This window comes from Drosophila guanche, unplaced genomic scaffold (assembly GCF_900245975.1).
Source record: "Drosophila guanche unplaced genomic scaffold, DGUA_6, whole genome shotgun sequence".
Taxonomy (NCBI): Eukaryota; Metazoa; Arthropoda; class Insecta; order Diptera; family Drosophilidae; genus Drosophila; species Drosophila guanche.
This window is the reverse complement of record NW_022995745.1, coordinates 1,279,150-1,293,080: the sequence shown is the minus strand read 5'-3', so window position 1 is coordinate 1,293,080 and position 13,931 is coordinate 1,279,150. Positions and strand designations below refer to the sequence as shown.

General features: G+C 43.1%; 1 protein-coding gene across 3 annotated transcripts; it reads left to right on the top strand.

Moving 5' to 3' along the window:
* Positions 1-22: 22 nt before the first annotated feature.
* Positions 23-13,353, top strand: LOC117581376 (glutamate--cysteine ligase). 3 transcript variants are annotated; one of them, XM_034268513.1, is made up of 6 exons: positions 23-155; positions 762-1,192; positions 9,794-10,426; positions 10,491-11,686; positions 11,752-11,933; positions 11,996-13,353. In XM_034268513.1, the coding sequence occupies exons 3-6, from the start codon at positions 9,802-9,804 to the stop codon at positions 12,189-12,191; spliced, it is 2,199 nt and encodes a 732-aa protein (XP_034124404.1). In that variant the 5' UTR covers positions 23-155; positions 762-1,192; positions 9,794-9,801; the 3' UTR covers positions 12,192-13,353. The 3 variants fall into 3 exon arrangements, with proteins under 3 accessions (XP_034124404.1, XP_034124402.1, XP_034124405.1); XM_034268511.1 differs by having other exon boundaries at positions 35-250; XM_034268514.1 differs by lacking the exons at positions 23-155; positions 762-1,192 and adding an exon at positions 8,149-8,286.
* Positions 13,354-13,931: the final 578 nt, after the last annotated feature.

The window sequence follows — 13,931 nt, the reverse complement described above, 5'->3', positions numbered from 1 at the left end:
ATGGTGAGGACAACATGTACAACTTTTTTTACATAAATAGCCGCGCAGTTAAAGTAGAGCGTTTTATTGTTTTTGGAATTCGTTTGTGTTAATATCTCGTTGCGGTCCTAACGCTGCCAGCAGCAGTCCTATCGAGAACAATTATTACATCAAACGTAATTACACACAAATCCGGCGGTCGTAAATCGTGTAAAAGAGCCAGTAAACAGTGTGCATTTGAGTGGATTTATTGTGAAATACTTTTGCGGCCGTAAGCATTTGGCACATACGGCCCTCCCCACACACCCTACCTCACCCACACTCTTCCACCCATACAATCACAATCACACTCACGCCATCGCCACTTGCTCACCGCTCCGCACTGTGTCTTCCAATTACAAAAAATAGAGGCACTTCTACTGTTCTTTCCCGCACCGCCATACCACCCGCTTAACAGTGGGAGGGGGGAACTGTGACAGAGCACGTTTTGCATCAGTCTCCGCCGCCGCCGCTCCTGTGGTGGTTCCGGTAGAATCTGCATTCTATTATTAACAACATTTTTGTGTGGGAAACTGCATATCTGTTTACAACACGAACAAGCAGCTGACGTCGCAGTCGCAGCTGTAACCTGTAACGGGAGGTTCTCGTGGAGCGGAGAGTGTATCACCTTCACCCACAACAACAAAAAAAAACACGAAAAAATCACGCGACCTGTTCATTTATTTATTTTCATGTTAATACAATTTTTTTAATAATTTGTGAAAATATACATATATTTAAAGATTGGTAGATGCGTTTTGACAAGACCACACAACACCTGCCATAATACATATGTACACCCATACATAAGTTCATAATTAACAAATTGTGAACTGCAACAAAAGCGAAACCAAAGCAAACCCCAAACATACCAAACAAAAGAAAAACAGCGGGAAATTCGGTAAATTGCTGACCATACTATTTGGGGGGTGGCCGTTACACAATCCCCGACAACTGCAACAACAAATTAGCAGCAGCAGCAGCAACAGAACGAGGTCATTTTTGTTTGTGCCGCTAGTTTTTCCGATTTGACGCCAGTCAGCGTCGACGTCGCCCGGAGCAACAGCTGAGAGACACCGAGAGGCCACCAGCAAATCGTTGGACTTATTTCCTATAGGAGCGCACGCGTCAGTGTGTTTTGTTACATACACCTTTTCCACATCGCATTTTGCCGGTAAGTGCAGTGTTGCCGTTATTGTCACATACTCTATGCTAATATCAGAGTGGGGTAATACGCTTTTAAGTGGAAAGGCTAATGAAAGATCTTTATTGTCGCTACGTGCAGCTATGACGAGCTGGTGCCAAGTATCGTATCGCCTATTAAAAGTTGTCATACGATCGGTTTTTTTTTCTCTAAAGATAGGCCAAACCTAAAAATAGGTAACTATGGTTCTGTAAGGGTATAAAACTATTCGGCTAGTGCTCGTCTTTCATGTGTTCAATAAAAATAATTGTGTGTGTGTGTGTGGTTTGGTGGAACCATTGACTGGACGCCAAGTTTTATAATGATTTGGTTGGATTTTTGTTTGGTTCGCTGGCAGAGAGGGGCATGGCCTTGGCCCGAAGTCGGAGCCGGGGCCTGGGGCTAGATAATTGTTTTTTGGTGGCAAAGTTGTTTGTTACTTGTGTGTGCTTCTTGTGGGTGTGTGTGTGTTGGGGTAAATGCGTAATTAGAAATCCGAGACAAGGGCTATTTTATTGATTTTCTATATTTCTGTGGCTCTAATTACACGGCAATTCGATTTTTTGTTGCTTTTCTGCTTGTGTCCGTGTGGCATTTAACCTTGACATTCGATTTGGCCCGCTTCACACGCACACACCATACACACAAGTGTACATACTATATGCATGGAATTTAAACAGTGCTTCTGGCTGCTCTCCATCACACATTATTTCCCAATGCTTTCCATTTTGGAAGGTTCTGGCGCATGCCGTGACCAGTCAAAAATAGCACAAGACCACCCCAAGAAAGGGGCGGAGGGGGCTAATCACTAGATACCACTTGCCCGATCTGCCGAGTCATCATGGCATTTGTATACACTCAAGCATACATGTTAGTTTTCACTCATTTAATTTCACATGGCGCTGCTGTGACGTCACATATTGCTGCCACTCAGCCGGTATTCCCCATCCTTTCGTTCGCTCTCTCTCTCTCCTCTCTCTCTCTCTCTCTTTGTATATTTCTACGTTGCAATGAAGTGGAATGGAATTGGTTGTGCGGTGGGTATTTGCTTTCATTAAGGTAAACGGTAAATTGATCGAGAAGTTGCCTGCAACTATTTCACCACTGAATGCAAAACTTCGGTAACGTCACAGCAGGATTTGGAAGCAACTGGTATGAAGCAAAGAGCTAACGAATGAGCGGAAGAGAGGGAGTGGGCAAAGCAACAACAAAAGTGTCATATCATCCATATCACATTTGCTTTCCTGATATATCAGCATGATAATGCAGAAAATTCCCACTCGAACTATTCAAATGACTCACTCACGCTCTCTCTCGCTGTATCTCTCGCTGTATCTCTCTCTCACGCATGCCTCTCACGATCAATTATTTACTTCTATGTATACGAAAAACAATCAAAAGCCTTTTATACCCGGTACTCGAAGAGTAAATAGGGTATATTGTATTTGTGCGAATAACGGTTGTATGTAACGCACAGAAGGAAACGTTATGTATTATTGATCAGCCTTAATCGCCGAGTCGATAGAGCCATGTCTGTCTGTCCGTCCGTCTTGTTTGTCGGCTAGTTCTCAGAGACTGTAAGAGCTAGAGCCACCAAATTTTGCATCCAGACTGCTGTATGCTCACACTGTTACAAGTGTATTTCAAAAATGAGCCCCGCCCCGCCTCCGCAAAAGGGCGAAAACCTGCAAAAGCTTCAATTTTGAAGATAAAAGAAAACTAAAAATGCCTGTTGTAGATGACAGATGAAGAAAAAATGTAAAATTTGACAAATAACCGCTAATAAAGTACTGAGTGCCGGGTATAAAAGTTTTGACGCGTAAGAAGCGTCTCACACGACCCTTCTCGTTATGTGTGATTTTTGTGACATTTGCAATTATTATCGCACGATGACTGGGCCCCAAAGGTTAGCTAATAGTAGATATCACGACATACATATGTATGTAGATAATGTATGGAGTACTCATGCATACCACCTTCAGTTATTATTCTTTGGCCTTGCCTTAAGTCAACCTTCGTTGAGACAAAGCCAGCGGCGGTCTCTAATCCCCCCCCCCGCCTCATTGTCACAGCGCAATAAAGTCAACCACCAGCAGAGCAGACACTCCTCTCTCTCTCTCTCTCTCTCTTGTTGTGAAACTCCAGCTCCAATTTGTCGCTCATTTATATTCAGTTAGATGGTTGAGTTCCCCCATGTGGAGTGCCCATGATTTTATTAGATGAATGGGATGCATTTGCAGTTACTCTGTTATCTATCATGGGATGTCTTAATAGAGATCTAGCTGGAATTCAGAACTGTTCAAGACTCAATTCCTTATCGGTGCTCAAATAAATTTAAATTTAAAGCACACTCATCATGATCATGACTAAGAGATCTTGTTTCCGAAGAAAGGGAGAAGAGAATCTGCCACAACAGGCAGCTCCAGACAATTAGGGAACGTCATTTACAGGTGATCGTGTACTTAAATATTTTTTAAAACATTCTCGAACATATTTCATGTGTCAAGATAACCCAATCCGGCATTAGGCCTGCCTGCAGGCGGCTTTACTAATTGAATGTCGTCGCGAGGAAATGCAATTTAAGCAAACAAATGTGACAAGTCACATTTTTTCGTTGTTATTCTGTTAATTGTTTTGTGGCATTTGCACTGGCATCAAGTTGATTGTTTAATTGTTTTCTTTTACGTTTCGGAAACAGAGAACTGAAGCCATAAACCTTATTGAACTATAAATGATAACGATTAAAACAGAGAGAACAGTGTCTTAAGTCGGCATTGGTAACTCCTTCCACTTGGCTTACAATCGCCTGATACACTGATCCATTTGGATCGAAAAACCACGTACTTTATAGAGTGGAGATGTGCTGTGTTTTTGATGACAGAATAAAAACTTCCGAGTGTTTTTCAACTGAATATTAACAATAAAGAGAAAACTATGCCCATAACAGCTGGCAGCGAGACACAGATGTGTCACATGAGAAGATTTGCCATTAACCGTCGTGTAACACAGAGCCCTCCCAGGCAAGTGTTCCAACAATCTCACAGAAGAGATCTGTTCTGTTCTGTTCTGTTTTGTTTTGTTGTGCGTCATTCAGTGCTGGGGATTCTGCTCCTTTGGATGTCATCTCCGCACTAAACTTCCTCCCCCGTCACACTTTTCTTGTATTTGTTTGTTTGCAATTTGTTTGCACATTCAGTTTACGCAATTGAAAACGCAGATGTCAGACGATATGTGGCAGTCGACAGACGGTTTTGCTAATTAAACAGTGGCTGACTCAAATTAATAAACGAAACTACACTCCAACAACAAAATAAATATATATTTACGTATATGCATTCATTTGCACAAGTGCATGCCACACAGTGAGCCATAAGAATAGGCAAAAAAGCACAGAAAAATCATTAAAGAATTGACAAGCACGTGTTCGTGTCATTTCAGTTACAGGGGGAAAGGGGCAAAGAGGTAATAATTGGCGATGGCGCCATTATTAAAATTGCCCATTTGTTTCAATAACAAAATATCATTCGCATAACGTTACCAAATACATACTCGTATCCTACAATCAAAGCTCACATGTATTGGCAACACGGAAATTGCAGGCAGTTATCAAATGAAATCGGTGATCAAAATTATAGTGAACTTTTGGTGAAAGTTTCGAACAAGAAAAGTAGCACTGAAAAAACAAAAACGCCTTTCAGTGAGTGTCAAGTCCGAGTCCATTCAGAGCTATTCTCCTCGACATAATTCGCTTGTGCGTCTCATCTGGAACTAAGAAACTAAGAACGGGGCCAGTATTTTTGCTCATGCCATATCCAAGGGATAACCTTCGTCTAGCCTCAACTCATATGTAATCATAGTACAATCGATCGATTCTCAATCAATTATCAAATTATTAATTCATTTTTAAATTGTATTTGTGTCGCACGCCCCCGCCCCCACATTCACATGTGCAAAGGAAATACTATACACTCCTATGAGTATTCTATACATTTTGTAGAAATTACAGCCTACACACACCGCAGCCCCTTTTGGGTTATTCGGCTGAAGCAGGGCGGGGTGCCATGGCCAAAACAAAATTTATTACGTCGCAAATTGTTGTGAGCGACTACCGTTTTATGAGCGGCGTATACGTAATCTGTGTAGACGTTATCTTGCATTATTTTTCCTATGCAACAACGATCAAGCAAGTGCCTCGAGACAGACGCTATGCATTCCGAATGTAACAATTTTCCCGGCACTGCAACACAGCAAATTGTTTGATTTCCCATTTGCCCATTTGTCGATTTCGTTTTCGATACTGTATCTAAATATGTGAGTATGTCTGTCTGCCCGTCTAGCCTGTAGAATGTTTCTACATATGATATCTATTTGACCCTGAGAAAAGAGAGAGAGAGAGAGAAACAGCAGAAGGCATTGCAGCAATTGTTGTTTTCAATTCTCTTGGGTTCTACTCATACGAATAATACTCTCGCTTGCGCTTTACCCATGTTTTAGCTTTTTACAATTTCCCTGCACTGCTGCTTCCTTCCGCATTCGATTTGTTGTTTGTTTTTGTTGTTGTTTCTTTGTTTTGTTTGCCTAGGGTTGCCAGCATCGTCAGATATGTTTCAGCAGTTGAAGAACTGCATTAAAAGTATCTTTAGAAGAGATTCTTTGAGCAGAGGTTCCGCTTCAGCTTATGGTTTATCGTTTTAGTTTATGTTTTAAGCCAGGGTTTCCCCCATTCAAAAGTGAATCATCAAGCGACTCGCGCTACGTTCCGTTGCTCCCATTGAAGAGAATCCCCTTCATTGATATCACTCTAGCTCCCGGTTTACTGTTTTCCTATGACAAAGCGAAAAATAACCAAGAACAAAAAGTGTCAAATAATTGTTGATACTCGTATTGCTGCATGCCCTTCGGTAATTTCAATTGCGTTGGTCAGGAGCACGGCACACACCCAGAAAATGAGAGTGACAGAGAGAGAGAGAGGTAGAGGATGCCAGAGGGAGAGACGCGCCGTGCCACATGTTGCATGTGGGATGGATCGATCTCCCCACACAGACAGTGAGGGGAGACGGCTAGTGACGTAGAAATGAAGGCGAAGGTGCTAAAACGAAACAATTTACAAAACGAATTTAACAAATTAGTGAGAGCAAAACAAAAGTAAAAATAAAATGGAAGCAAACAAATGGCACACGAGTGAAAGAAACAGACGAAAAACAGAGACAAAAAATTAATTAATGACAAGATCGAGACTGATTTCTTGCTCTGCCTGAGGGACTTCCCATTTGGAAAGGTCAATCCCTGCATATGACAGACGTTATTCTTGCAATTTTTGTATTCCATTGCTGTGCTTTTATGGGTAGTGCTCGTGTGCGTGAGGAGAAACTCACTCAGAGAGGAAACCTTTAAATAAAATCTGTTTATACATACAATTTGCACATGGAAACAAGAGGGTGATGTACGGGGCACTGGTAATGGTAATGATGGGGCTTAGCATCCAGCAATTTGCTTAATCCAGAAGGAAAGATAGACAAAACGTAGTAGATGCCGTAAGCATTGCAAAGTCTCTCCAATCTCACAAGCCCCGTGGCGAGCCGCGGCGTGGCGCGGCAGTGCAATTACCAAATGAGGGGCACTTGGGCCATCTTATCTAACGTCGTACACTTTTTATATTGTACATATACTCGGTACACTTGGTGCTAGTATTCATATGTATTGAACGTATGCATATCATTGTATGCTGCTTTTTGTGCAATTGAAGCTTATCTAAGCGCATTTGCTTCTGCATTCGTCACCCCCACACAATGCCCAAGTGTGTTTCCTCCTCCAGGAAAAATGGACTCACATGTAGGAGTGGAATGTGGCTCTCTTTCATAAGAGAGAAGAGTGGTAAAATTATTAAAATCAAAGATCAAACGAGTAACGACTGCTTGACCATGAATTCCTGAAGCGAAATGGAAGTGTTGCACACATGTCCTAGGATCTTATCAGATGAGGTTCGCATTGGATACACAGATGTGGAATGTCATTTGGTTATCCTTTAATTGAAAGAGTGAAAGGCTCTTGCAGCGTTGACAAGAATCAGAGCAACAAATGTGCAAATAAACCTCTGACTGGAGTGAATATTGGAATAGAAAACGGTCGCAGGTTGTGCGTTTATACGACTTGGATGGCTAGTAGATGTGCCACCGACTGTTACTCGTTGGAAACTGTTTCGAAATGTACATCTGTGTATCGGATGATAGTCGGCGACGTTGCGACGTTGCGACGTTGAATCATGTACGGATTTAGAAACGGAATCGCACAGAAACAATAGCTAGCGATGATATATTGTTGGCAATTCAATTCGAAATCTATGCGTTTCCTCTCCACCACGCATTTAATAATATTATAAAATTGCCATGGCAGCCCAGCCGATTGATTGGCAGTTATTTACAATGCAAATGCCACGATTTTTTGGTATTGTTTTGTACTTGTGATTCCATCCGATCCGATCCGTTCCGTTCCGTTCCGATCCCCAGTCCCCAATCCATCCCAGCAAAACAATCTTTATGGGGCTAGTTGGTTGTAAATCTACACAAATCTATAAATATGAATAACAAAATATGTATATAATAAACCCTTCCAGCAGAGTCCAGGCTCAAATATTATTAAAAATAATAAATAACACAAGGCAAATAATTCGAGCAGCACTCGATCGATTTCAAGTGGTGGCCTGGCCCGTGGGTTCCCAGTTCCCAGTATCAAATGCCCAATCCCCATGCAGCTGACGACTCTCAAGTTGACGACGCTTCGTGTCGCGACAGTCGTGCGATCATTTATGGGCCCCTTCCCCATAGATATCGCCACGATCTCCGTCCGTTTCCACTGGTTTCCACTCCGCTCCATAAATGATTTTCATCAATCGGGTTCGGGTGCCTCGTGGATCGATGGTTCGTGCCACATAATAAGCTGGAGTATGGCCGAGTATAAATTTAGTCCGCTTTCGGCCGTGGAGCTAGAATCTGGTTACAACTGGTTATCAACTAGCAATAATAATTCCCCATTTTGGAATTAAAACGAAAGTGAAAAGAGAAAGAATTAGAAACAAAAACAGAAAGGTATAATCCATAAATCATTTCATAATATTATTAAAACAAAAGCTTTCTTTTGTGGCTAAATGTTTGTTTTTTGTTTAAGTGATTTAAACACGATTTGTGAGTCTCAAGAGTATCCTTTAACGAAGCTAAAGGATTGTGTAGAGAATTATTTCAAGGCGGTTCAGAGATTGAAAGCGCCTTTAGGGTTCCTCCTGCTCGCAGTATTTTTGAAGGCAAAATGCAGCTCTGCATGAATAAATCCTCGAGAGTTATCCTTCGATCTTTCGATCCAAAAGACAAGCGTTTCAAGATTTAACTTTGATGTTAGCAAACCCTCGACATGCCACATGATTGTCTCCACTTACAGCTGTAATGCTCAATTGGTTTGGGCTTTGTTTTATTTTCGTTTTTGGATGTTGAAGTGAAAAATGAAGTGAAGTGTTTGTGAATTTGACGGGACACGATTTGAGCGTGGTGCCCCCAAGTGCCTGATCGTAAATCTGCGCCACAATCGGCCAAACTTTCAGCGACAACAACAAAATGATCGAGATTTCCGATCAGCCAACAACAATGCCGAGGAGTAGGGTAGTATGAATCAATCTCTTTCGAGTGGCGCACAGCAACCTGTCGTCGTCGGGTGCTAAATATATACAATAAGAATATATTTTAAAGGTATACAGACACACAATTGTGCATATAAATGTGTGTACATTCGTGTATTCGTTTATTTGAACACCTAAGAGTATATTTGAATCACAGGAGTAAAAAAAAAAGGTTGTTGGCTTATCAATTATTTGATTACTATTTGGCTTCTCTCTCTCTCTCTCTCTCTCTCTCTCTCTCGCTGTGAATCTCGCTTATCAATTAATTGAGTGAAATGTTGTAAATTGTTCGAATGTCAAGACCAAGAAGACCATTTTCGAGTGCAATACATACAAAATATTTACTCTATATTTACATTGCACGTATTTTTACGGATATTACGCAGATCATTTACTTGACAGCTGTTTGAGTGTTTTCATTAAATGGAGGAAATACTCAGCCTAAAGCTATAACAGGGTGTTAATTGTGCGATGCTTGCTACTGGCACAGAAAATTCATCTCAGAAGGAACTTCTTTAAAAACTTCGCTAGTCAAGGTCACTGTATCCTTTCGCTTATGGCACATTTTAACAGCTTGCACTTAACAGTTTACTCGTTACTTTGTGGTAGTTTTTATGCAGTTTTGTTGACTCGTTGCTCAAATGATTGATCGCTCTCCCTCTGTCTCTGTTCTGAGTTCTTCATTCTACCATTCCTTACCCTTCCGTACTCTTATCTACCTTCAGTCCTGTGTTGTTCAAATCAGTAGTTGTTCAGTCAAAATTCATTATTGTTTCTGAACGGTTTGAAATCGTTTGGAAACTTTTAGGGACAGACACACACAGACCTCCAGTTAGATTAAAACGCAGAAAGCACATGGATAAAAGGTTCATTGGACCGATCTTTGAGTGCCACAATTCCTACTAATGTTTTGTCTTTCGTTGCAGCTTATATTATGGGTCTACTAAGCGAGGGCAGTCCACTCTCCTGGGAGGAGACCAAGGCGCTGGCCGATCATGTGCGCGAGCATGGCGTGAATCAGTTCATAAATCTCTACCATAGACTAAAGGATCGCCAGGGCGACATCCTCAAGTGGGGCGACGAGGTAGAGTACATTATTGTGAAGTTCGATGAGGAGAAGAAAGTGGCCCGCGTGGCGTTGATCGCCCAGGATCTGCTGGCGCAGCTGAACGAAAAGGAGATCGCCGATCCCAAGGGCGTGAAGTCGCTGTGGCGCCCCGAGTACGGTGCCTACATGATCGAGGGTACACCCGGCAAGCCCTTTGGCGGTCTGATGGCCCACTTCAATCTGGTGGAGGCCAATATGCGATACCGTCGCGAGGAGGTCACCGAGCTGCTGGCCAAGGACGAGTGCGTTATGTCGATCACAAACTTTCCGCGCCTTGGATCCCCCAACTTTACATACCCCTTGGCCCAGCCCCGGCCAGAGGATCCCCTCAGTTCGGCGCGGTCGCTCTACTTTCCGGACGAGGCCATATTCCCGGGACATCCACGCTTCAAGACGCTCACCCGCAACATTCGCATGCGGCGCGGCGAGAAGGTCTCCATCAAGCTGAAGGGTAAGCGTCTGCCTCTGGCTAAAGGGAAACACATTTACTGACCTTCATCCTCCATCCTCTGCAGTGTTCAAGGACGCCAAGACAAAGCTGCCCGTGGAGGGGGCACCACCGGGCGAGCCGGATGTGGTGCTGCTGGACGCCATGGGCTTCGGCATGGGCTGCTGCTGTCTGCAGCTCACCTTTCAGGCCTGCAACATTACAGAGGCGCGTCGCCTGTACGATCAGCTGGCGCCCCTGTGCCCCATCATGCTGGCATTGACAGCGGCCAGTCCGATCTATCGGGGCTACCTCACAGAGTCAGACTGTCGCTGGAACGTGATCAGCTCGTCGGTGGATTGCCGCACCGAGGAGGAGCGCGGCCTCGTGCCGCTCGAGCATCAAAAGTTCCGCATTGCCAAGTCGCGCTACGACTCCATCGACTCGTACCTCTCCCCGGAGGGTGCCAAGTACAACGATGTGCCCATAACCTATGACAAGCAGGTCTACAATCGTCTGGTCGAGGGCGGAATCGATCATCTGCTGGCCCAGCATGTGGCCCATCTCTTCATACGCGACACGGTGTCGCTGTTCAGCGAGAAGGTTCACCAGAACGACAACGAGGACACCGATCACTTTGAGAACATTCAGTCCACCAACTGGCAGACGATGCGCTTCAAGCCACCGCCTCCGAACAGTTCGATTGGCTGGCGCGTGGAGTTCCGGCCGTGCGAGGCACAGATCAGTGACTTCGAGAACGCGGCCATCGTGTGTTTTGTTGTGCTGCTCACCCGTGTCATTCTCTCGTATCAGCTGAACTTCTTGACGCCCATCAGCAAGGTGGATGAGAATATGCAAACGGCACAGAAGCGCGACGCCTGCCGTGCGGAGAAATTCTGGTTCCGCAAATCATCAAAGACCACCGAACAGAGGGCGGCCCAGGCCCAGGCCCAGGCCAAGGGCAGGGCTGGCCACCTCAATGGCTGGCAGACAGACGAAGCGTCGGAGAATGGCAACGGCACGTCCACGAATGGCAATGGAAACGGCAACGAAGATGACAGAGAGGAGGAGCATTTTAACAATGGAACTTCTGCGTCACTCAATGGACATGGAAATGGACATGGACATGGCTCCAAGGTCACAACCAATGGCACCACAAATGGCACAACAAATGGCAGCTCCACCACCTCCACAAATGGCGTGGACAGCGATCACACCGACACGGATGATGAGGAGAACGAGCTGTTCCAGCTGCTGACAATCAATGAGATATTCAACGGAAAGGTATGCTAGCCCAAGCGAAGGGAGTCAGAAATCAGAAATCTAAAGCCTAAATTGTATCTTCACAGTCCGATGTGTTCCCTGGTTTGGTGCCGTTGATCCGCAGCTATTTGCAGTCCATGGAGGTGGACACAGACACACATTGCACCATCGAACAGTATCTGCGCTTCATCGAGAAGCGTGCCGCAGGCGAGCTGATCACAACGGCCACATGGATGCGCCAGCAGGTGCTCAATCATCCGGACTACAAGTGAGTAAAATCCGTAAACCATTGTAGAGACTGAAAACTAAACGATCAAATCCAACCTGCAGGCAAGATTCAGTGGTGACTGAGGGCATCAACTATGACATGCTGAAGCTCATCCAGGGCATTCAGGAGGGCAAGCATGTGGAGCCGGCATTGCTCGGCCAGGGTTATCATTCCAAGACCAAGACGAAAGATTTCATTCCGCCTGCGCTGCAGAAGCAGCTGGCCAAGAATGGCTGCTGCGAGGACAATGACAAATGATCGAGGGAGCAGCATCAGAAGCATCAGCATAAGCATAAGCAGCAGCATCAGAAGCAAAAGCAACGGCGGCGCGCCGAGAACGCTTCAACGACGCAGCGTAGGCCGGCCAGGCGCATGTGATTCGATGGCGTCTTGAGGGTCTGTCTCTGTCGTGTTGGTTCTCTGGATCGGATTGTTTTGGTGTCCCATTTAAACACACACACAACACTTATCAATATTATTTCTGTAGCATAATTTATCAATTAACAATTAGTGTGCACCAAATGCTAATTGTGGACAAATCTTTTGCGGCCAAGCGTGGCCATCGCCAAGGTAGGGTAGGACAGGGCAGGGCAGGGCAGGGGATTGGATGTGACAGAATGCAAAAGCAAAAGCAGCAGCAAGGTGAATGCCAATGAGAAAGTCTCGTGACGGACTAGTAGCCCATACAAACAATAGCAACAATGTTCTCCCTTTTATCATGTTTCTTTTTTGTGGCCATCCCCCAGCATTCCTCCCTAACTTCCCACTCTATTCCCATTAAACGAGTGCAATATTAATAGTGAAAAGAAAAAAGTGAAACAAGATCAAAACTAAGCGGAGAAAAAAACTTAAACATAAATCAAATCTCAACCGAAGTGCCGTTCCACAATAAATCCTCCAACCCGACACACACATATGCAATAAAGCTACAACAATAAACTCTAACTTAATGCAATAATAATGATAATGATAATAGTAATAACAAATAGGTAAAAGCAAAGGCCCAGGTTAAAGCATCTCTTAAATATTTTTTGTGTCTGTTTTGTTTCGTTTATAAATACATATATATTTATTATTCCTATTGATATCTAAATGCAAGTACAATGTAATGTTGTTTTTTTTTTTTTTAATATACACATACACAATATACGATATATATAAAGATATAAACACTATGCACGTGGCCTGCTGTTATTAAACTATTCACTGGAAAACCAACAAACAAACATACTAAACATTGAGAACCGAAACGAAACGGTGAAAATGTGTGAGAAACTTAAACTATTCTAATTTTGATGTGATTGTTTCGCTATTATTAAAACCATTTGATTAATGATTATTGCAATTATTGTGACCACAAAGCAAGCAAATAAAAAGGAAACATTGTTAAATCTTAACTGTACCGAAGAAATAAACAAACCGAGACGGAAAGATGAGCACAACACTTGCAATATTATCTAAACATTGTATATATAATATTGTATATAGGATGGGGCATATTTTGGATATTAACTCTACAAAGGAATGTGTGAAACAACTGCACAAGTAATAGGTTTTATTCACATTTGCTAGCCAATGTATAAGAGCCAGATCAGATCAAACCAGAATCTAATTAAATGAAAAGAGAGAACCATATCAACTATATACTTAAAACTTACCTAAATGCCTAATTAAATTAAAAAATATTTTGCAACGAGTCTTTGAAATTTGGCGCTCTATTTGTTTCAAGCATTGATATGCAAATATACACTGATTTCGTTGGCGGCCCTGGAAAATAAATAGATTCAGGGAGATAATTTAGTAATGATTACTTTCTGTTGTTTAACTTTAGGTGTAGACCTTTTCAAATATAGAGATCGAATCAGCCAATCTTGTGTACAATTGAATGATAATTCAAGTCAAATTACAGTTTTAAAGCTGAGAGTCCTAACCATATGGTAATATCAAATAGAATATCAAAATCGAGGAATATGATTTAATACTACGGTATATTTTTAA

Excerpts from the sequence above, each read along its gene's own strand:
- LOC117581376 (XM_034268513.1), top strand. The coding sequence starts at position 9,802 with ATGGGTCTACTAAGCGAGGGCAGTCCACTCTCCTGGGAGGAGACCAAG. Across the intron at positions 11,687-11,751 it reads ATGAGATATTCAACGGAAAG|TCCGATGTGTTCCCTGGTTT; the intron begins GTATGCTAGCCC and ends GTATCTTCACAG. Across the intron at positions 11,934-11,995 it reads CTCAATCATCCGGACTACAA|GCAAGATTCAGTGGTGACTG; the intron begins GTGAGTAAAATC and ends TCCAACCTGCAG.